Here is a 23,015-nt window from a genome sequence, read left to right as displayed (position 1 = left end):
ATATATATAGATAGAAAGATATCTATCTATCTCTCTCCCTCTCTCTCTCTCTCTCTCTCTCTCTCTCTCTCTCTCTCTCTATCTATCTATCTATATATATATATATATATATATATATATATATATCCTATACATCCTAATTTATATAGTTTTCACAACAGCTGCAGATGTAACAAAGCGCTTCACATAATAGTTAACACGATGCAAAATAATAAACACAACAGAAACATAAAAAATATATACAGTATATTTTTATGTGTGTGTCTATTTTCCTGCCATCTATTTTTTTCACTTATTTTTACAGTAATTTGTGCTGTCGTAACCTTGAAATGTCGCATGTCGTTCCCATCGAATCACTTCCCGGGTTGCCATGGCAGCGGCTTGGCAGTTTCCCGGATGTAGTCTCTCTTCCCCACCTCCTACTCCCCCGCCCCCTCCTGACGCTTCCAACATGGCGTCGGCAAAGTGAGACTTTGGGCTAATAGTTCAGGCTCTTCTTTAAAAGTCACTCCGGGGCTCTTTCTCGTTGTCCGCGGTGCCACGGACGCTTCACCGGGTGTCTTACGTGGTAAGTTTGCGCTCATTTTCGGTTGGACAAAGTACAACTTGAACGGTTTGTTGTGTTCGAGTTTTGAGTTCGATAGTGGGGTGGGGGGGTGCTTTTCTCATTCTACCTCCTAGCTATTGCTAACATTAGCTTACTCCTCCTACTACAAGCAGACTTTGCTCGATCAATATCCCCTACTTTGCGTGTTGATATGACGTCACAAAAACCGCGTTATGAGTGGTGTTTACATCATCGGATGCGGGTTGAGTGGACTCAGTAAAATCTCTGTGCCACTACCAGGTGAAGTTGTTGGACCAATACGAGTAAAGCTGTCCCAGCAGGTTTAAATGCTAAGCTACATGCTAAAAATCTCTTCCTCTTCCTGTGTGCGCGCGAGTGGTTGGGTGTGCGCGTGCGTATGATCGCTTACATGTACTCCGCGTGTACGTACGCGCGTGTGTATGCCCATTGGGAATATCACACACTTCCTATTATTTTGTCATGTTTGTACGAGTGACTTAAAGGACAACCGACGTCACTTTTTTGTTTCTTAACTTAACATCAGAAAAACGTTTTATAGCATCTAAAATACCCAAAACACGGAGTATATTTTTAGTCAAATGCAAAACACCAACAAGTGTCTAAAAAGTACTTCAATTTGAAACCGGAAGTGGCCAGTTTCAGAAGGTACCGCCCCCAGTTCGTGACGTCACACCAAGACGTCTTGCATTGCTGGAGAATCAAAACAATGGCTTCAGATTCGGAGAATATGCTTTCTTGTTACACATCCAGTTATCAATATGATTCAAATAGTTCTGAAGAGGAAAGCATACATGTTTGCAATCGATTAAAGAAGTCCTTCCGTGTCATTTTGAGGCATCTGCACTGCAATGTAGCTTCCCAGAAAAGAAGCAGAAAATGGCGACCAAGCTCCCTGTGACGAATTAATCAGCCCGTTTCCACAGGCTGATATATTCCTTATATGGAGCTTGGTCGCCCTCTTCTGGTTCTTTTTGGTGCAACATGACATTTTCAGACCAAACAAGCACAGCACAATGCATTGACGGGATGGAAGGATTGCTACAATGTGTCCTTTTTTTTCCGGTCAGGGGGCGTTTCTTCAGTGACGTCACGTACGTACTCGTCACCAACTCAAAAACAAGACTTCCGGAATATTCAGCGCAATTCTTAAAACGTAAAATATAGCTCTATGCGGTGGAATCTTTGTAAAATATGCTCAGGAGAAGTCATTTGAAGCCATTTTACAAATTATGGACACAACTTGTCCGGAGACGTCGCTTGTCCTATAAAGCACACTTGGCCAAGATATTAGTGATGTGTCGTTCGCAAACGAGCCGGTTCTTAGAGCCGGATCTCTGAAGTGAACGATGAGAGCCGGCTCCTAACAAGGATCAGAGCCGATTTTTCTTTTTTTTTTTTTCTCCACATTTTTGGATCATTCACTGGACCATCTCAGCAGGGAGTCTGAACCTGCTGGAAGCATGTTTCTGTGTTCTGTTGTGGTTGGTTTGAAGTGAAGTGATCCACAGGTCACTCCCAGCCGAGCACAGCTGCTGTTTGACCGCAAAGCAGGAGCTACTCCTCGGAGTGCCTGATAAACATTTTCTGGGTAATAAAGCGGAAGGAAGTGTGTTTATAAAAGATTATTGTTGTTAATTTTAGCCCAGAAGAACATTGGATTGATGGATGAAATGAAATTCAGGATATATATATATATTTATATATATATATATATATATATATATATATATATATATATATATATATATATATATATATATATATATATATTATTCTATTTATCATAAATATTTGTTTAAAACAAAATGTATTTTTTTTAAATACAAATACTATATAGATTAATATAATTATAATATAATTAATAGAGAGCAAATAGCTAGCAAACGATAATAAGAATGACTGAAGGCTCACTCATCAGGAGAAATAATAGAGTCAATTCCAAAGGGGAAGAAAAACAAAAACGACAAGAGTTGTTTTGAATGATATTATTGTCTTCTGCTTTTATGCGGATTTATCTTGCATTTTTTCCATCTTATGACTTGTTGCTGAGTGCAAGCTGGAGCGCCGCCACATTCACGCCAATCATGGCGCTTCAAGGGGTTGCCTGAAGCACAAGAAGGGAGTCATGAAGCGGCAAGTTAAGCTGATGAAATGAACACGCTGAAAATGAAATCAGAATGTAAGCAGCACAAAGGCAAGGGAGGAATGTCTTTGAATGGCCGGATTGTAGTGGCAGGTAGAGGGGGGGGGGGTCATCATTGGAATGACCACAGGAGCCAAGATCAACACGCCCCCCCACCACTGTGGTCATTTTGAAACAGTCAAATATAGACTAAAGATACAGTGATAAATCGGTTTACGAACCCCTTGGCTTACGAACTTTTCGGTTTACGAACGTTACATTTATGAAAATTTTACCTTGGCATACGAACCTTTTTCGGGATAGACACGGAGCTGCCTCAATGAGTGATGTGTCGTTTGCGAACAAGCCCGTTCTTCTAACAACAAAATGGTAGCCGACTGTTTTTGTCCTCTATTCCCCGCCCCCAGTCTTCGGTTAAAGCCACGTGATTGGTCAAGAACGCAGCAGTGAGCGGGGGTAGGGTTTACAGATATAGAGAGAGAGTGAAGCCGTTCTCCAAAAAGAAAAATGGCTGCCAACTTTTTTTATCCTCTATTCCCCGCCCCCTGTCTTGGGTTAAAGCCACGTCATGGGTCAAGAACGCAGCAGTGAGGGGAGGCGGTTTAAACATTAAAGAGACAGGCAGACGACAGTGAGAGAGTTTCAACTTTGATAGTTCAAAGGCAGAGTGTAGACTGCAAGGTTAAAATACAGTTTATATATTTTTTTTTGTATTGAAATGTTTGAGTGTTTCACTTAACTATTGCAGCCCTCGTAGTAACAATGCTCTGCTACATTCACAGCTTGAGCCATGCGGAACATTCCGATCAAAGAAAAAAAATAATTTACTCCCACCTCTGTACTTTTTTCTTGCAACGCCACTAAGGCTCAATCAAGTCAGACCATCAAGAACTTTCTGTGTGTTGTGTTTTCATAAAGATCATGTCCACGCTTGCCTTTGTGAAGATTCGCATTAAATCATTTCGTCTTATTTTCACATGTGAAAGTTAGTGTGGGAGGGGGGTGTCAACACAAAAGGAATGCGGCGGGAGCATTCAGCGAGCGCCCTTGATAAGGGTGCCGCTAGATCACACTCACCAAAATGTTTTTTTGTGTACAGTGATACCTTGGCTTACGAACTTAATTGGTTGCCAGACAGACTGTGTAAGGTGAAAAGTGTGCATCCCAAAAATTTATTTCCCATAGGAAACGATTAAAATGAACATATAATTTTCTACTTTCTAATTTTCTAAGCCTTAAAACTACACAAAATACGTCTTATTTTATGTATAATAAGTGTGCTATGGCATCAGCTGGTGTTCGGCGCGTCACAACAACATCCGTGACACTCTGACGAAGGCGGAAGTATACGCCGAAACATGTCAGGTAATTGAACACCTAAAAAAACACTGTCTGTAAGAAAAACAATCTGTTGTAAATTAGATATCAAGTAGACAGGATGAACTCAACAAAACTGTATGTTCTGTTTAGCTGGGTTGATAGCTTTTTGTATCAAGTGTACAGATGGCTTGTGCGGGTTGTTTGTGGATGGGATATTTTAACCTTGCAGTCTACACTTTGCCTTTGAACTATCAAAGTTGAAACGCTCCCTGTCGTCTGCCTGTCTCTTTTATGTTCACCCCCCTCACTGCTGCGTTCTTGACCAATCACGTGGCTTTAACCGAAGACTGGGTGGCGAGGAATAGAGAAATAAATGCAGTCGGCTGCCATTTTGTTGTTAGAAGCACGGGCTCGTTCGCGAACGACACATCACTCATTGAGGCAGCTCCATGTACGAAAAAAGTTCGTATGCCAAGGTAAAATTTTCATAAATGTAACGTTCGTAAACCGAAAAGTTCGTAAGCCAATGGGTTCGTAAACCGAGGTATCACTGTGCATATAAAAAGTCAAAACAAACAGTTTTCCTGTATTTGCAGGTAATATGGGTTCCAGGTGGCCGATGAAAAGGCTAGTTTTTTTCCTTCGTCGCTATTCTTTTTTCCAAACCGTTATGTGGTGAGGATGAAGTCGACGGAGCAATTGTTGCAATTCAGTGGTACTATAACCGTTGTAAGAGTCTGTAAACCCTGTTTGTAAAATATGAAGCGGTCATTTACAGACAGCAATTGGCATACAGCACCGTACATGGAAGTCCTGGGTACACCAAATGCAATATTTTCCTGAAGATTAACTATGGAAAAGTACAGGGAGAAGCTGAAAGTCCCGCATCTGGCATTCATTGACCTAAGGGAAAGCCTATGATACAAGGTGAAGCGAGGAGTACCAGAGAAATATGTGTGGATAATCAAGTACTCCTGTAGGAATGCTATGACTCGAGTGGGAAGAACACAGTTTTGAAGTCATAGTTCTAGGACTGAAAAGAGTCCAGTAACTTGGGTATCTTGGTTCCCCAAAAAAATGGTCACGGCATGAAAGGACAACCAACACCATTTTTTTGTTTCCTAACTGACATCAGCAAAAAATGTTTTATATCATCTCAAATACTCAAAACACGCAGGCTGATATTTTTATATATATTTACATAAATACCAATAAAAATCACTTAAAGTGTCCCAAAACTACTTGAAAATGACCTCGAAAAATAGCGATTTTCAGAAGGTTGTTCGTGACGTCACGCCAGGAAGTCTTGCCCTGTTCGAGAATAAAAACAATGGCTTCAGATTCTGAGAAGATGCTTTCTTGTTACTCAACCAGTTATGAACATGATTCAAATAGTTCTGAAGAGGAAAGCATACATGTTTGCAATCGATTAAAGAAGTCCTTCCGTATCAGTTTGAGGCGCCTGGACTCCAATGTAGCTCCCAGAAAATGCACAAGATGGCGCACAAGCTCCGTTGGAAATCGTCCGATTTGTCTGCTGGGAATTTGTGTCAACTAGTATCAAATAGTAGTCTTGGTGCAACACAACGATTCACCATCGCATTTATGTAGTTTCCCTTCTAATTTCGCCATCAACACGGTGTTTTCAGACGAAAAAAGTACCCAAAATGCATTGTGTGTCGCGTTCTCGGTCTGGGGGCGTTCCTGACGTGATGTCACGTCAGGAATCGTCACCAACTCGAAAACAAGACTTCCTGAATATTCAGTGCAAGTATTAAAACGTAAAATAATGCTGCATGCGGTAGAATCTTTGTAAAATGCGCTCAGTAGAAGTACGTTCTAACAAGGACAAGTGCTGTGAGTTGTTTACTTTGGTCTTATCTGCTGGGGCGAATATGATTCTGGCAGTCAGAAGGCTAGCTATGTTAGATATGTCTCTGAAGTGCCTCAAACTGAAAATCGTGTCAATACGAAAACATTGATGTCTTATCGCACTTAATGGAAGGTTGCAGAATGGTAAAACTTCAAGTGAGTGACAGGTGAGATAATTAGCAAGTACTTAGCATATAGGACAGATTCACTGTGCTTCACTTTTCACACATTTTGCTCTATCAACACCATGAAAATTTGAATACATTGTTAAAAATACAATTTAAAAAGTAAAGTTCTGTGCAGCGCATCCGAAATGTATTCACAAGGCTGCATGAAGAAATTTTGACAGGGGGAAAAATGGAATTTCTTCCACATATTGCAGTATGAGCACAATGTGTACATTGTGTTTATGTTGTCCATCCATACTTGGAAGTGGAATGAGGTCACTGTGGTCTGCAGATGATTTTTGACATCCTTTCTCACTGCTCGGCCATGCGAAGATGCGATTGATAGAGGGGGGTGTTATCTGTGGTGGTCCAGGGATGGGATTATGGGTAATGAGGAGCACAGTGTTGCCCCCACAATCATTCATTTTTACCCTCGCCGGTTTGCCATTGTATCGATCTTGATATCTGCCCGTTAAACAAATAAGAATGAATGTTATGGGGTGAAAAAAATCAACTGGATTATTGTCATTGCAGTTTAAATCACAGTTATTCAAATCACAATTCATTGATTTCAAAACTTTGCACTGATTCAACTACCAAAGCTCAAATATCTTAATACAGTGATACCTCAGTTTACGGACACTTTGTAAACTCTTTGCTTAATCCTTTTTTCTTCTAGCATTTTCCATAAAAAATCCGATATACAGTAAAGTCTCGTTATATCGATATTCAAGGGAGTCCGAAAAAATATCGATATAACTGGGACTATCGATAGATCCGACCCTGTTTGCATGTAATTTTCTCCGTGCGTGCATAGAAATAGTATCGATATAACCGGGACTATTGATATATCCGATATCAATATAACGAGACTTTACTGTATTACTTTGCCTGCAATGGAGAGAAAAAAAAACCCGGCTAATAACGTTCATGGAAGGCATTAGTGGTTTTGATAGCATGTCTTTTTACATACTTTGAAACCGGTAAATCACCCATTCCTAACTGCTACTAAATTTCTGCAGTAGTCGTCATCCCTTCAGAGGAGAAAGAGTACGTGAGTGTTATTGGGTGTTCTGTTTGTCTACCTTGCTACTGCGTTTGATAAAATAGTCGATATTTGAAAGTTTACTTGTTCTCACCTTGACCTCAGATTTTTTTTCTGGTTAAGGATTGTCTGGTCTAGTCTGTGATTGGCTGGTGATGATTTAATTCGGTCTCTCTATGTCCCTGATTATTCTCTCTTGTGAGTTAGTTTACAACGTATCTACGGCAATAAATAGCCTGTACCGTAAATAAAGGTAGGAGGGCGGGTGATGGAATAACGAGGGGAGTTTTATAAGCTCTTACCAAAATCACTCGCTGAGCAAAAAGGCATGTAACTGCAGAGCAACCACACGTGTTCACACTCTAAATATACACTTAGAATTTAATTACAGTTGAAGAAGACGCGTGATTAAGTGCCGTCTACAGACTGTCACGTCCTTAAGTAGTTTCTGTCATCAAAGTGCTGCTAAACTCACGTAACGTGAGTATGACTCACCAGACGGTTGCTGGTTTCTGCGTCCTTGACTGGATTTCCCTCTGCCTTAGGGTCATAGTCTTCTTGAATCTGGCTTATATTGTTTGAGCCTTCATATTCACATGCTTCATTGTCTGATTTTTAGGAATCTGTTGTCTAAATTCATATCTTTTACTGTCCGAGTCTCTATTCAATCAATAAGGTCAATAAGGTCTGACCATTGTTTGTGGACTCGATGCGTTGTCCTCTGGAACTGTTGTTGTGCAGTTTTTCAACTTACGACACTTACGTCTGTGTAAACTCTGTCGTACAGGAGTGGTCCATCGATGAAAAGGTTTCTTCAGCCGTCATCTGTACTACTTTGAAGGTGTCGGACGTTTCGCTTCTTATCCAAGAAGCTTCGTCAGCAAACTAAAGTCTTACTGGTAGTTATTCTGTCTATTCTTTATCAACTGTATCTTAGTTTTCCAGGAGTATCGATCTCTTTTGGGAGTCACATTTGTTTTTCAAAAGAAAGACGGGGAAAAAAACCACTTGTCAAAATCAACATGCAGGTGCTTCACCCTGGACTGCATATGCTGAACATCTGTGTGACGAAATTAATGTGATTGACACACCTTGACATCATCATTTCTCGCCCTTGCAGGTCTGATGCTCGGCCGTTTGCCAACCTGGCCGCCACCATGTTCACCAAGAAGAAGAAGTCGCGCATTCAAATCTCGGCGCCGTCCAACTTTGAGCACCGCGTCCACACAGACTTTGACGAACAGGAACAGAAGTTTGTGGGCCTGCCTCGCCAATGGCAGTCACTCATCGAGGACACGGCCAAAAGGCCCAAGCCTTTCATCGACGCCACCGTGATCACAACCATGGAGCCGCACAAGGTGGGATGAGTACTGTGGCTTAAGAAAAAACGAATGCAGGGGTTGCTGAGGATTTTTCTACTTCTCATAATAGTCGATGAGAAGGTTTCTTCAGCCGTCATCTGTACTTCTTTGAAGGTGTCGTACGTTTCGCTTCTTATCCAAGAGGCTTCGTCAGCTAACTAAAAATTTAGTCCTCTGCTCCCCCCAAACTGAGGACAGGGACCAATCATAGTAGAGTCTGGCACCGCCATGTCTTGACAGTAGGGATATATATATATATATATATATATATATATATATATATATATATATATATATATATATATATATATATATATATATATATATATATATATATATATATAGGGCCAAAACTACTAGCAAAAACAATTTTTAGTTTGCTGACGAAGCCTCTTGGATAAGAAGCGAAACGTCCGACACCTTCAAAGAAGTACAGATGACGGCTGAAGAAACCTTCTCATCGATGGATGGATCCTGTACGACTGAGAGCTTAAAGAGACGTTCTCATAATAGTGTATCTGTTTGTTATTTTTTTGTTGTTATTGTGAATTTTTTTTGGTAGTTTGCATATTTTGCATCCAATGATTTCGCTGGTTTTCTGTTTTTGTCATCTTTTTTTCCGCTTTTATGAACTCATTCACTGCCATTCACAAATTTATTTATTCAGTATATGAAGTAGAGCATCATTCCCGAAATAGTTTGGGCTTTTATTTTTTCTTGCTTGGGTGCCGATACAGCGCTGGCCAGACCTCTGGCGATGGGTTTTTTTTTCCCCCTTCCACAAGGGGGCAGCATTTCACTTTTTTCCATGTTAGCGCTTTGTTCCAGCTTCAACTGTTGATAAAGTGCTATATAAACCAAAATGTGTCCACTCCAGTGCCAGGGTTTTTGGCATTATCGCACACCTTCCAGGAGCCACAGAATATTGGGTTTTAGGACGACATCAACATTCAATACAATGTAAGAAACCTTAAACTCCCTTCTTTAATCAGAAAAAGAGTTAATTCCTAAATGATATGGATCATCTGGAGTAATCTGAGCTTGAAATGAGGGCGGCTGTCCAAAATACAATGCAATACAATACATTTTGATTTATATAGTGCTTTAACAACAGCTGAAGCTGGAACACAGTGCTAACATGAAAAAAGGGAAAAGCTGCCCCCTCGTGGAAGTGAAAAAACATTGCCAGAGGTCTGGCCAGTGCTTTATCGGCACCCAAGCATGAAAAAAACCCGAAACCCGAACGAATTCGGGAATGGCACTCTATGTCATATTTTTAATTCCAGAATAAATGTGAGTTATCCTCCGCACCTTGAATATCGGGACCAACGAGGACATGGCTTGTCATTGTTTCATTCTTCTTTGTCTTCAGACCATCGTACGCGGGACCAAACTGGGGGTGGACGGCTCTCTGACTTGGCTTCTGGATGAATTTGACACCATGTCAGTAATTCGCTCCAACTCACTGCGACGGGGTAGCCCGCCTGTGCAGCCTCGCTTGGAGAACGGAGACCCACACCAACGACATCCCTCACAGTCCGACAGGTGAACGAGATGCTATGACTTCGGGGTCGCCTAGTACGGTAACACGCACAAAGACGGTGTAAATCTACACAAATTCCCAGCGGACAAATCAGCCCATTTCCAACGGAGATTGTGCGCCATCTTGTGCAATTTCTGGGTGCTACATTGGAGTTCAGACGGCTCGAATTGATACGGAAGGACTTATTTAATCGATTGCAAACATTTATGCTTTCCTCTTCAGAACTATTTGAATCATATTCATAACTGGATGAGTAACAAGAAAGCATCTTCTCCGAATCTGAAATCTCTGAAGCCATGTTTTGATTCTGGAGCAGGGCAGTGTGTGACCAATAGTGATGAACAAGGGGGCGGGACTTATTGAATCTGCCCAGTTCCGAGCTCATTTTGTGGCAGTTTTGGGACACTTGAAGTCATTTTGATTGATGTTGTGCATTTGACACTCAAAATATTGTGTAGTCACGCAGTATTTTGCTGTGCGGGTGTGTGACATGCTGGCTGGCCAAAATTGTAGTAAGCGTTGAATATCGGGACCAACCCGGCTGCTTGCACGTTGTGGTGCTAGGTGTAGAATTTAAAAAAAAGGATCTGGCGGTCGTGGTTGTAAATACGGGTAGTCGTAGCTCGCGCCGGTTGTAACTCGGATGTTACCTGTATATGTGTATATGTAAAAAAAAAATCACATTTGATCACAAAGTTGTTCAGCCCTACTGTCATCCATTTTCTGGCACTACTGGACCGCCGTACTCCACTCTTAAAAATTCCATTCAAATAAGCATCAAAAGAATCTTAAAATTCACTTCTGTGTTTTGTTTAACAGAGAGCGCCTTGGGTCGGACCCCCAGGGTGACCCCCGCCACGCTCAGCACCCCATCAGAAGCACCCAGCGAGAAGATGGAAACCACGCCCGGCCTCAGCAGCAACCCAGAGGCCAAGAACCAGGCCGGGGCAACAGAGACAGACCTGGATCCGGTCCCCCTCCACCACCTCCTCATAGAGACAGACAGCATCGGGACCAGAACCAGGTTCGAACCCCGTTGGAGACCCATGCCGCACATGTTTTTTTTTTGTATCGTATGTCCAGCATACGGCTAGCTGGCTAGCTTTCTATCTATTTGAGTTATTCTGGGTTGAGTGAACACTGGCGCATGTGGCTGCCGCTGCCCACCCACAGAAAAAAAAATATTATGTGACTAGCTATCTATCTATTTAGCTGGCTACCTAGCTAGCTATGTATTTGCTATCTATTTGCTATCTAGCTGGCTATCTATTAGCTATCTAGCTGGCTAGGTATCTAGCCCGCTAGCTGTTAGCCCTATTCAAACAACTTTATTATTCAACTTTACGATGCAGTACAGTTTATTTCAAGGGTCTCAAACTCCAGTCCTCGAGGGCCGCCGTCCTACGTGTTTTCCAAGTCTCCCTGTTGCAACACAGCCTCGGGTGCGTTGCAACAGGGAGACATGGAAAACATGTAGGACGGCGGCCCTCGAGGACCGGATTTTGAGACCCCTGTTTTATTTCTTTAATTACAATACCATAGCACATTTATTATACATAAAATAAGGTATATTGTGTGTAGTTTTAAAGCTTATTTAGTTGAGAATTAGGTTTTATGGAGACCTGGGAACAGATTATTCTCATTTTGATGGTTTCCTATGGGAAATTAATGTTTGGAATACACACTTTTCGCCTTACTCATACTTACTCATACTTTCAATTTCAAATAAGCAATTAAGCCAAGGTATCACTGTATAAATTATTTTTGCTCTGCGTATGCCACTTTGTTAAGAACGGTGTTGTTGTAAAAGCGTTCTACAAACACAGCTGGGTTGAGATTTGATGTCAATGTTTCTAATATTTGCATTCGTCATTGTAACATGCTATCTTTAGGATCAACTTATCCGCCGCGATCCGCATGCTGAACACAGGCCAAAGTCCAGCTATCAGGTGCGGGATGGCAGCCCGCAGTCCGCCCGGGAAAAGAGACCCCTCTCAGGGCCCAACATCCGCACTCCGAACATGGCGGCAACCGATGGCGGGATGAAGACCACACAGCAGACGACGCGGCCGTTCAACACGTATCCGAGGGCGGAAAGCGACGGGGGGCGTAGCCCCACCGGCCCGGTAAGCATGACGTAACAATGTCCTAATGTGAAATGGAAGCTTTCTCCTCCATAATCTTGGCAGTTGTTTGTGTTTTAGTTTTTCTTGCCGTGCTGATAAAGCGCTGGTCAGACAGCGTTTAGCTGTAGCCACTAGCAGCGCTAGCAACACTAGCAGTTCTCAATGAACTCATTCACTGCCATTAATAAATTTATTCGGGAATTGAAAGGATGACATATAGCGCCAATTCTCGAGTTAATTTACCGAGCTATCTAGCTAGTTATCTATTAGCTATATAGCTATCGAGCCATCTAGCTATTACCTATATATTGGCTATCTAGTATTATTATTATTATTATTATTATTATTATTATTATTATTATTATTATTATTATTATTATTATAATCACTTTGCTGCTGTGAAATGTAAATTTCACCACTGCAAGACTAATAAAGGCAAATCCAATCCAATTATTAGCCATCTATTAGCTAGTTAGCTAACTTTCTATCTACTTGAGTTAATTCCGGGTTGAGTGAACACTGGCGCGTGTGGCTGCCGCTGCTCACCCACAGAAAAACTGGGAGTTTTGAAAGGCTCTTATAAATGAAATATGAGTATTATGATTATATATTATGATTATTACTACTACTACTACTACTACTATTATTATGAGTATTACTACTACTATTATGATTATTACGACTACAACAACTATTATTACGATTATTACTATTATTATTATTATTATTAATTATTATTATTATTATTATTCTTATATTGATATATTATTATTATTATTATTATTATTATTATTATTATTATTGCTATTTCTATTGCTATTGTTATTATCAGAATCAGAAAACCTTTATTCGTTCCACAATGGGGACATTTGCAGTCCACATTATTACGTATCATTGTTATTGTTATTACTATTACTATTGCTATATTTATTGTTATTGTTATTGTTGTTGTTGTTATTATTATTATTGTTACTATTATTATTATTATTACTTTTATTATTGTTGTTGTTATGTAGTCCTAAAACTCCATATTGTATGGGTCCTGCAATTTGAGTAAAAATGACAAAAACCCTGGCACTGGAGTGGACACATTTTTGCTCATTGTCTGGCAGTGAATGAGTGAATTGTCCTGCTTCCCATGGTCCTGGCTTGTATTTCCTCATATTTGTAACAATGCTCGTCTTTGTCGTCCTTTCCAGCCAGCGCGTCCCCACGAGTCATCCTCTCAAAACGGCCCCTCCGTGCCCCTCCGAGGACCATCCGGCCACAAGCCCCCCATCGGGCAGCCACACCCTCACCACACTTCGTCCCATCCCAGCCTGACGCCCGAAACGGGTCAACACCCACACACGCCTCACCCCAGCGTGCCAGCCCCACGCCCACCGGCCCCCTCCGCCCTGCCGCCGCCGCCGCCCGATGCCCGCTCTCCGCAAAGAGAGCCGCAGAGGGTGTCCCACGAGCAGTTCCGGGCGGCTCTGCAGATGGTGGTGGATCCCGGCGACCCACGCACTTACTTGGACCACTACATCAAGATCGGGGAGGGGTCCACGGGCATCGTGTGCATCGCCACCGTCAAGACCACGGGAAAATTGGTCGCCGTGAAGAAAATGGACTTGAGGAAGCAACAACGCAGAGAGCTTCTCTTTAATGAGGTAACGGCTAAGGTCTTTGGGGCATCTGGAAAAGAATAATAATAATAATAATAATTCATCATCATAATACATCATTTATAAGCACCTTTCAAAACCCTGAAGGTCACTTTACAGTCACAGAATACGTTTTTATGTGGGTGAGCAGCGGCAGCCACACGTGCCAGCTGTGAAGTGACCTTGCGAGTTTTGAAAGGCGCTTCGAAATTAAATTTATTATTACTATAATAATAATAATTATTATTAATTATTTCTTCAAACCACTCAATGGAATAGTAAGACAAATAGATAGAAAGCTAGCTAGCAAGCCAATAGATAGCTAATAGCTAGCCTGATAGCTATTGTATGGTGTTACAGAAAAGACAAAGCGAATACAGTACTACAATTCCAGATTATGTATGTATGTATGTATGTATGTATGTATGTATGTATGTATGTATGTATGTATGTGTCTATACAGTAAAGTCTCGTTATATCGATATTCAAGGGAGTCCGAAAAAATATCGATATAACCGGGACTATCGATATATCCGACCCTGTTTGCATGTAATTTTCTCTGTGCGTGCATAGAAATAGTATCGATATAACCGGGACTATCGATATATCCGATATCGATATAACGAGACTTTACTGTATATGTATGTATATGTATGTATATATTGCTGACAGTTGTAGTTTTGGGAGCTCCTTATACACCGGAAAATACGGTACTTAAAATTCTGCACACAATTCCCAACAATCACTCCATAATTTTTTTTCCCCTCCCCATTCGTTAGCCTAATAGCATAATTCTTCAAGTCGTTTTGAATTTAATGTCACAGTAGCAATAAAATATTATGAATTGTGCAAATAAATAAATGAAAACCTTATTCGCTTAAGATGAGTTGTCGTGTTGAATTATGGGGTGAAAAAATGAATTTATCCCATTTTCCTGTAACCTAAAAAAATGTGGAAAAAGTCAAGCTCTGTGAATAGGTTCCAGCTACACTGCGTATGTCCAATATATCTCTTCACCAACTCTTTTTTTTTTTTTGCATGCCAGGTGGTGATCATGCGTGACTACCACCACGAGAACGTGGTGGAGATGTACAACAGCTACCTGGTGGGGGACGAGCTCTGGGTGGTCATGGAGTTCTTGGAGGGAGGCGCGCTTACAGACATTGTCACGCACACCAGGTGAGAATTTTCTGAAGTTGTTGCCATAAAGGCTGAAAAGGCAACAAATATGCGCAAGTGGAACGGTCGCGGCTTGGAATTGAAGCGGATTTACGTGTGACAGGAGACGTGAGACAATATCTTTTTGTCAATGGAGCCTACAGTTTCGGGTTTGCTTTCAACATTTAGCTTGTAGTAAACGTGCATATTTTAATAATAATAATAATAATACATTTCATTTCTAAGCGCCTTTCAAAACTCAAGTTCGCTTGACAGTCACAGGATATGTTTTTCTGTGGGTGAGCAGCGGCAGCCACATGCGCCAGCTGTGAAGTGACCTTGAGAGTTTTGAAAGGCGCTTCGAAATTAAATTTATTATAATAATAATAATAATTATTATTATTATTAATTTATTTATTCAAACCTGACCCCCCCCCCCCACCCCCTACTTTGTTCCAGGATGAATGAGGAACAGATTGCCACCGTGTGTCTGTCCGTCCTAAAGGCTTTGTCGGTGCTGCACACGCAGGGCGTCATCCACCGCGACATCAAAAGTGACTCCATCCTGCTCACGCACGACGGACGGGTACAAGGCGGCGAATCTTTACGTCATGTTACTTAAAGGACAACCGACGCCATTTTTTTTGTTTCCTAACTGACATCAGAAAAAAGGTTTTATAGCATCTAAAATACCCAAAACACGCAAAACACCAATAAAAATGACTTAAAGTGTCCCAAAACTGCCACAAAATGTGCTCGGAACTGGGCAGATTCAGAAAGTCCCACCCTCTTGTTCGTGACGTCACGCAAGGATACTCCTTCACAAACTGCCTTGCTCCAGAATCAAAACAATGGCTTCAGAGAGTTCAGATTCAGAGAAGACGCTTTCTTGTTACTCATCCAGTTATGAATATGATTCAAATAGTTGTGAAGAGGAAAGCATACATGTTTGCAATCGATTAAAGAAGTCCTTCCGTATCAATGCGAGCCATCTGGACTCCAATGTAGCGCGCAGAAAATGCACAAGATGGCGCACAAGCTCCGTTGGAAATGGGCTGATTTGTCTGCTGGTAATTTATGTCAACTTACACCTTCTTTATGCGTATTACTGCAATTAGCTGCGACACACAACGATTCACCATCGCGTTATTTATGTGTTTTCCTTCTAATTTCGCCATCAACACGGTGTTTTCAGACGAAAAAAAGTACCCAAAATGCATTGTGTGTCGCTTTCTCGGTCAGGGGCGTTCCCTCCGTGACGTCACTTAGGGCATCGTCATCAACTCAAAAACAAGACTTCCGGAATATTCAGCGCTAGTCTTAAAAGGTAAAATAGAGCTATATGCGGTGGAATCTTTGTCAAATGCGCTCAGTCAAAGTCATTTACAAATTACGGATTGTCCGGAGGTGTCGGTTGTCCTTTAAATTGAGTGGAAAAAAATAAAATGGCTGATGTTTACCTTTGCCGTGTGCGTTTGTGTCCAGGTGAAGCTGTCCGACTTTGGTTTTTGCGCTCAGGTGTCGAAAGAAGTGCAACGAAGGAAGTCCCTGGTGGGCACACCGTATTGGATGGCGCCCGAGCTCATATCACGACTTCCTTACGGACCCGAGGTACCGTTCTCAATTCCTGTTTGGCCATCCAGAAGACGCTTGCTCCACTCTTGATCTCTGTCTCCCTCTGTCCTAGGTGGACATCTGGTCACTAGGCATCATGGTGATCGAGATGGTGGACGGGGAGCCGCCGTATTTCAACGAGCCGCCACTCAAGGCCATGAAGATGATCCGAGATAACCTGCCGCCCAAACTCAAGAACTTACACAAGGTACTGGGAATGCTAAATACTGTACAGTGATAGCTTGGCTTACGAACTTAATTGGTTCCCAGACAGAGTGTGTAAGGCGAAAAGTGTGTTTCCCAAAAATTAATTTCCCATAGGAAACCATTAAAATGAGAATAATCCGTTCCCAGGTACCCATAAAACAAAATTTTCTAATTTTCTACGCCTTAAAACTACACAAAATATACCTTATTTTATGTATAATAAATGTGCTATGGTATTATAATTAAAGAAATCAACTGTACTGTGTAATAAAGTCGTTTTATTTACCTTTGTGATGGTCGTTGATGGCTTGATGGAATGGAGTGGCCGCTTTCAACAGCATTAAACACTTGATGAGGAACGCAGCCTTCTTCTTTCACCATCTTGAGAAATGATCCCTTGTAGGTGCTTTCTCTGCCATAATTTTATCTAGTTCATCATCAATTGTGTTCTGTTTAGCTGTGTTGATAGCTTTTTGCATCAAGTGTACAGATGGCTTGTGTCGGTTATTGTGGAGCTTGATTGATGGGATATTTTAACCTTGCAGTCTACACTCGGTCTTTGAACTATCAAAGTTGAAACGAGTCCAAATGTCACTGTTTTCTATCCATTTTCTCTCTCTCTGTCATCTGCCTATTTCTTTAATGTTTAATCCCCCCCCCTCACTGCTGCGTTCTTGACCAATCACGTGGCTTTAACCAACGACTGGGGGTGGGCAATAGAGGACCAAAACAAGCTGGCTGCCATTTTCTTGTTAGGAGAACGGGCTTGTTCGCGAACGACACATCGCTCATTGTGGCAGCTCCGTGTGTATCCCGAAAAATAGTTCGTATGCCAAGGTAAAATTTTCATAAATGTAACGTTCGTAAACCGAAAAGTTTGTAAGCCAAGGGGTTCGTAACCCGAGGTATCGCTGTATTATTATTATTATTATTATTATTATTATTATTATTATTATTATTATTAGCTATCTATTAGCTAGCTAACTTTCTATCTATTTGAGTGACTTCCGGGTTGAGTGAACGCTGCCGCGTGTGGCTGCCGCTTCTCACCCACAGGACAACTGATCATGTGACTGTAAATGTGACCATGAAAGTTTTGAAAGGCACTTGTAAATGCACGCACGGAGAAAATTACATGCAATAGTCCCGGTTATATCGATATTTTTTCGGACTTTGAATATCGATATATTATTATTATTATTATTATTATTATTATTATTATTCTCGTTATATCGATATATTATTATTATTATTTCTATGCACGCAAGGAGAAAATTATGCGCGCAGGGTCGGATATATCGATAGTCCCGGTTATTATATCGATATAACGAGACTTTACTGTATTATTATTATTATAAAACGATAGAAAAATGAAAAGTTCCTTCTTTCCAGGTGTCACCCGTGCTGAAAGGCTTCCTGGACCGCATGTTGGTGCGCGACCCGTCCCAACGCGCCTCGGCCAGCGAGCTTCTGAAACACAGCTTCCTCACCAAGGCTGGCCCGCCGTCCTGCATCGTGCCCCTCATGAGGCAGAACCGCATCAGATGAGGACTACTTGTTTTCTACTGTGGGAGGGGGTGGCAAGGGGGTGCGTCACTGCCCCCCCCCCCTCGAATACTAATAATTTGGGCTTGAGTGTGTGAGTGAGTTGCCGTTCAGTTCACTACTCGAGTACGATTCTTACTGCTTATGAAAACGAACACTGTACTGTAACCTGCCTAACCTGGAACCTTTATTATTATTTGGAATTTGAGAGCGGCCGTGAGACCCCCCTGGGCTTGATCTGATGCCAGTCTCACTTGGATTTTTGACTACTGAGAGACACACGCCAGCATGGGGGGGAAGAAAGAAAAAAAAGCAAAAGATGAAGTCAGAGGTAAACACTGGAGTTGATTTGCTTGCATTTGTGTGTGTGTGTGTGTGTGTGTGTGAGGAGTGTCACAATCATGTGATCTTGATTTGATTTGAATGTTTATGATAATTTGATGTTTTTTTTCAAGCACTGTCAACACCCGAACCCAAGCAAGCCACCACATGACTGCAATCTAATGATTTTAGTATACAAAATATTTCAAACATGCACACACACTCTTTTTTTTTCTCATGTTGTGGCTGCTGGTTGTACATACATACCATTTTTTTCAAAATTCACTCTTTAGATCACGTAAGTTTTGTACAGAAAAAGAAAATAGCTGATAACTTTATAAACGGTGATTTCTTTTCCATTCTTACATAAGCAACTAACATTAGACACCAAACACTAGCAAGTGTGGTTTTGCCATATAGCACAGAAGATTATTTTTATACATAGAAATATGCTCATCATGTAGCAAAACCGAGCTGGTACTTGCCTCCCAAGCAGCAGGGGGCGCTGTGGATATCTATCCTTCCTTTTTTTCCTTCCTTTCTGACTGGAACAGAATGTTGGTTCACATGTACTGTAGGTTTTAGCTCGTAAAAACACTAACGCATCAGTGATTATGCAATTAAGAGTACAGATAAAATCCGACTTACGACCGGCTCAACTTGCGACCACCCATACTTACGACCATGACCCTATTTTTAAAAAAATGTTAATTCTACGCCTGGCACCGCAACGCGCTAGCATGCCACCAACAATTTTGGCAAGGGGGTGGGGAGTTTGCGTGTCATTTAGCCATGTTTTTCGACTTACGACCATTTCGACTTACGACCGTTTGGTCGGAATGGAACTCGGTCGTAAGTAGGATGTTATCTGTATATAAATAGTGATTTTGTAGTTTGGTGGCGCACAAGTGAAGCGACAATCAGGCTCATTCAAAATTAGCAACACTACGAACAAACAAGATACTGTTTAAAGCCAAATCGCAACCAAAGCTTAATGTGTGCCTAAATTATGCCATTTTGTACGTTATACTCTCAAAATATGAATACCAAATTCACCTAGATTAAAGCCTTCTGGTTAAATTTGTCAAAATGTTGTTTTTGTCTGATCCATTTAAACAAATATTGACTAAAAAAAGAAGTAAAAAAATCTTTGTTGAGTCAGTAATGAGATAACTGTGACAGCAAGCTAGCATTTGGCCGAGACAGGCTAGCTAACATGACTAACGACAAATAGTTTATTTTCCATCACATTTTTTAGTCTTGTCGTGAACATAAAACATTGAAACAAGCTAGCTAACACCGCGTGCTAGAAGTAGCATTTAGCTACATCTTGATTGCTTCGGTTTTACATAAAGAGGATAGTCAACATTGATGACTTTAACTTGCTAGTTTGATGAATTTTACTACTCATTATAAAGATGTTCATCTGGATTTTTATTCTTCATGTTTTTTTGAGTTAATAAATGGTTTTCATAAAGCAGAACAAAAGACTTGGACCGACGAATAGCTAGTTTTTCATAAAGATCCAAAACACTATGATACAGTACATTTTTTGCACCTGCAAAATATTTTACTAAATGACAGTTTTGAGAGGCGCTTATAAACAAAATGTATGATCATTATTATTAAGAAATATAACATAGTTGCTAATTAATTGGATTGGATTGGATTGGATATGCCTTTATTGGTCTCACAGTGGAGAAATTTACATTTCACAGCAGCAAAGTGATGAAAGTAATGCTGCCATATTAACATGATGCCAAAAAAATTAATACATAAATAAGGCCAGCTAACACTGGAAGCAAGTTGTTTGACAACATTTTAGATTATTATTGTTTGACACATCATTCCTTGCACATTTTTTTGGGGGGCCAGGTGTCGAACGTTTTGGTCCTCATCCAAAAAGCTTCGTCAGCTAACTAAAATTGTGCTGGTAGCTCTGGCCCTATATATATATATATATATATATATATATATATATATATATATATATATATATATATATATTTTCCTAACGGACAGAGGTCGCGGTGCCAGAACCTCTGCTTTGATCAGAATCATCTGTATTGCCAAGTATGGAGAACACTCAAGGAATTTGTTTCCGGTAGAACACGCTGCACTAGTATCATCAGGTCCCTACTCTAAGGTTGAGGGGGTGGGGAGCAGTGGACTACTCTCTGAAGATAATCTTAATACTTATTTTGTCCTGTCTGATTATATTCTATGACTGGCTCTGATTGCCCCATTCGCTGTGGTTTCACCTCATCAGCATGACTAAGCCTACGTGGTAACGATCTAAGAAGTATGTTGTAAGCGCGATCCAAATTAAACCTCAAACCACCATGGTGATTAATTATTTTTTATTTTTGATAAATTTACAAAAATCATACCATCGGTTATTTTGTGTAGAATTATGAGGGAAAAAATGAATGTATCTTTTTTTTTTTTAATAGGGCTGTAACATACCAGACTAACTGTCGCTAACACTAGCTAGTTTGACTTAACGTGCTATTCGACGCGCGTAACATCGCTTGCACGTTGAAAATATTAGTTTTGAATCAACAAGCTAGCATCTCAGAAACTGGACGTCGGTTCCATTAATGTTCCTTGCGGATTTTGTTCTTAAACGTTGCTAATTTCATAACAGTCATTATTTTGGTAGGAGTGCCTTCCTTGCTTTGTGCGTTGCGTTTTTGACGCCATTGCTGCCGAAATGATAGGTCTAATGGCGTTGTAAATAGAGAGAGAATGAATTCCATTTTGGCAACTGATGGCGTCATCAGCCTTTGTGTGTGTGGTCACTGGGAAAATAAAAACACTTTGCTTTGGAAATGTAATGTTTTATTTCTTTATTTAAAGGACAACCGACACCTCCGGATAAGTTGCGTCCATAATTTGTAAAATCGCTTCAAATGATTTCTACTGAGCGCATTTGACAAAGATTCCACCGCATATAGCTATATTTTAAGACTCGCGCTGAATATTCCATAAGTCTTGTTTTCGAGTTGATGACTATGCCCTAAGTGACGTCACAGAGGGAACGCCCCTGACCGAGAAAGCGACACACAATGCATTTTGGGTACTTTTTTTTCATATGAAAACACCGTGTTGATGGCGAAATTAGAAGGAAAACTACGACCCCTTGAAGGGAAAAGCCGAAAGGAAAAGAAGAAGAAGATCCTGGTGAAAAAAAATAATAATTGGGGAAGGATAGCCCCATGTGACACCAAACAATGACGTCACTTTGAGCTTATGCAAACCGTGGTTCTCATTCTTGGAAACGGTGAAACAAGTCTGCAGAGATTTGTTCATTGAAAATAAAATGTTGATGTTATGTGTGAAAGTACACTGTAATTAATACATTGATGTTTTAAAATCGTATTTAAAAACTATTGCGTTCATTTGCGATGATGAAATATACGAGTGAAAAAAAAAGCTTTAATTAAAAACACGGACGTTTGCTACCCTCTGGTGGTGACTTGAATAACTGCAACATGATTTGATTGCTCTGGTCTTGTGGTTTTCTTAACCTGGTTTCGAGGTTCCGAACCCAACCAGTAATATGCAACTTTAATGAACGTTTCATGAGTGACAGATACATTTATAATTCTTAAAACAAATTCCAGATATGAAAAATGCATTTATTAAAACAGAAAAAAAGCAAACATGATTTGAAGAGCTAAGTACGTATACTTTTTTTAACGTAATATCACGAAAGACACACGTTTACGACTAACTGTCAACGACTCACCGCGTGAATGACGTATGTAAAAAATAAGCATTTAATGCTTCATTTAATTTATCTTCATTGCCATTTGGTCTTCAGGGACAATTAGCAACACGTGTGAATTATTTACCATCAGCTTAGTCTTCGTGACACTTGGCGCTGTTGGTAATTGTACCACGGTCACGTGACGCGTTTGCCTCAACCTGTGAATACGAGAAGGCTGTTGTTGCTACGGAAACAGGAGCACTGTGCTGCTCGAGTCGGAGACTCGTCAAATTAACGGAAAGCAACCCAGAACCACAAAAATGGGCGCTATTCATCTTAAAACAAAATAAAGTTCTAAATCAGTGTTAAGGATTTCAAACAAGGTTTATGATTTCAACGTTAGACCTAAACCAATTGAAAGACTTCAGACCTTGTTTTGGAGGGGTTGTAGAACGAGTTGCAACCGGAAATTATAGTTTCATTTGTGGATTACGATCACAAATTAAAGGAGTTTAAAAAATCTAATCTGCGTTTTTTTTTAAAGGCTTAACATTTTATGGCTTTATTTATTATCAGAATCAAGTGATGGATTTAGATGCTAATGCTTTAGTGTTAAATTTCAAATGTAGTGTAGCTTTGTAAAAGA

General features: G+C 40.6%; 1 protein-coding gene across 2 annotated transcripts; it reads left to right on the top strand.

The window, feature by feature from the left end:
• The first annotated feature begins 434 nt into the window (after positions 1–434).
• On the top strand, positions 435–21,546 carry pak4 (p21 protein (Cdc42/Rac)-activated kinase 4). Of its 2 annotated transcripts, XM_089014157.1 has the most exons (12): positions 450–568; positions 7,924–8,035; positions 8,257–8,494; positions 9,870–10,042; positions 10,860–11,064; positions 11,933–12,166; positions 13,366–13,818; positions 14,858–14,991; positions 15,430–15,556; positions 16,456–16,581; positions 16,658–16,792; positions 18,184–21,546. In XM_089014157.1, the coding sequence occupies exons 3-12, from the start codon at positions 8,294–8,296 to the stop codon at positions 18,337–18,339; spliced, it is 1,944 nt and encodes a 647-aa protein (XP_088870283.1). In that variant the 5' UTR covers positions 450–568; positions 7,924–8,035; positions 8,257–8,293; the 3' UTR covers positions 18,340–21,546. The 2 variants fall into 2 exon arrangements, with proteins under 2 accessions (XP_088870282.1, XP_088870283.1); XM_089014156.1 differs by lacking the exon at positions 7,924–8,035 and having other exon boundaries at positions 435–568; positions 18,184–21,544.
• Positions 21,547–23,015: the final 1,469 nt, after the last annotated feature.

The sequence above is a fragment of the Hippocampus bargibanti genome, linkage group LG14 (genome assembly GCF_051943395.1).
Source record: "Hippocampus bargibanti isolate YZ-2025 linkage group LG14, ASM5194339v1, whole genome shotgun sequence".
NCBI classification, from domain to species: domain Eukaryota; kingdom Metazoa; phylum Chordata; class Actinopteri; order Syngnathiformes; family Syngnathidae; genus Hippocampus; species Hippocampus bargibanti.
Note: the sequence above shows the minus strand (reverse complement) of the source record. Positions and strands in the feature narration are given on the sequence as shown.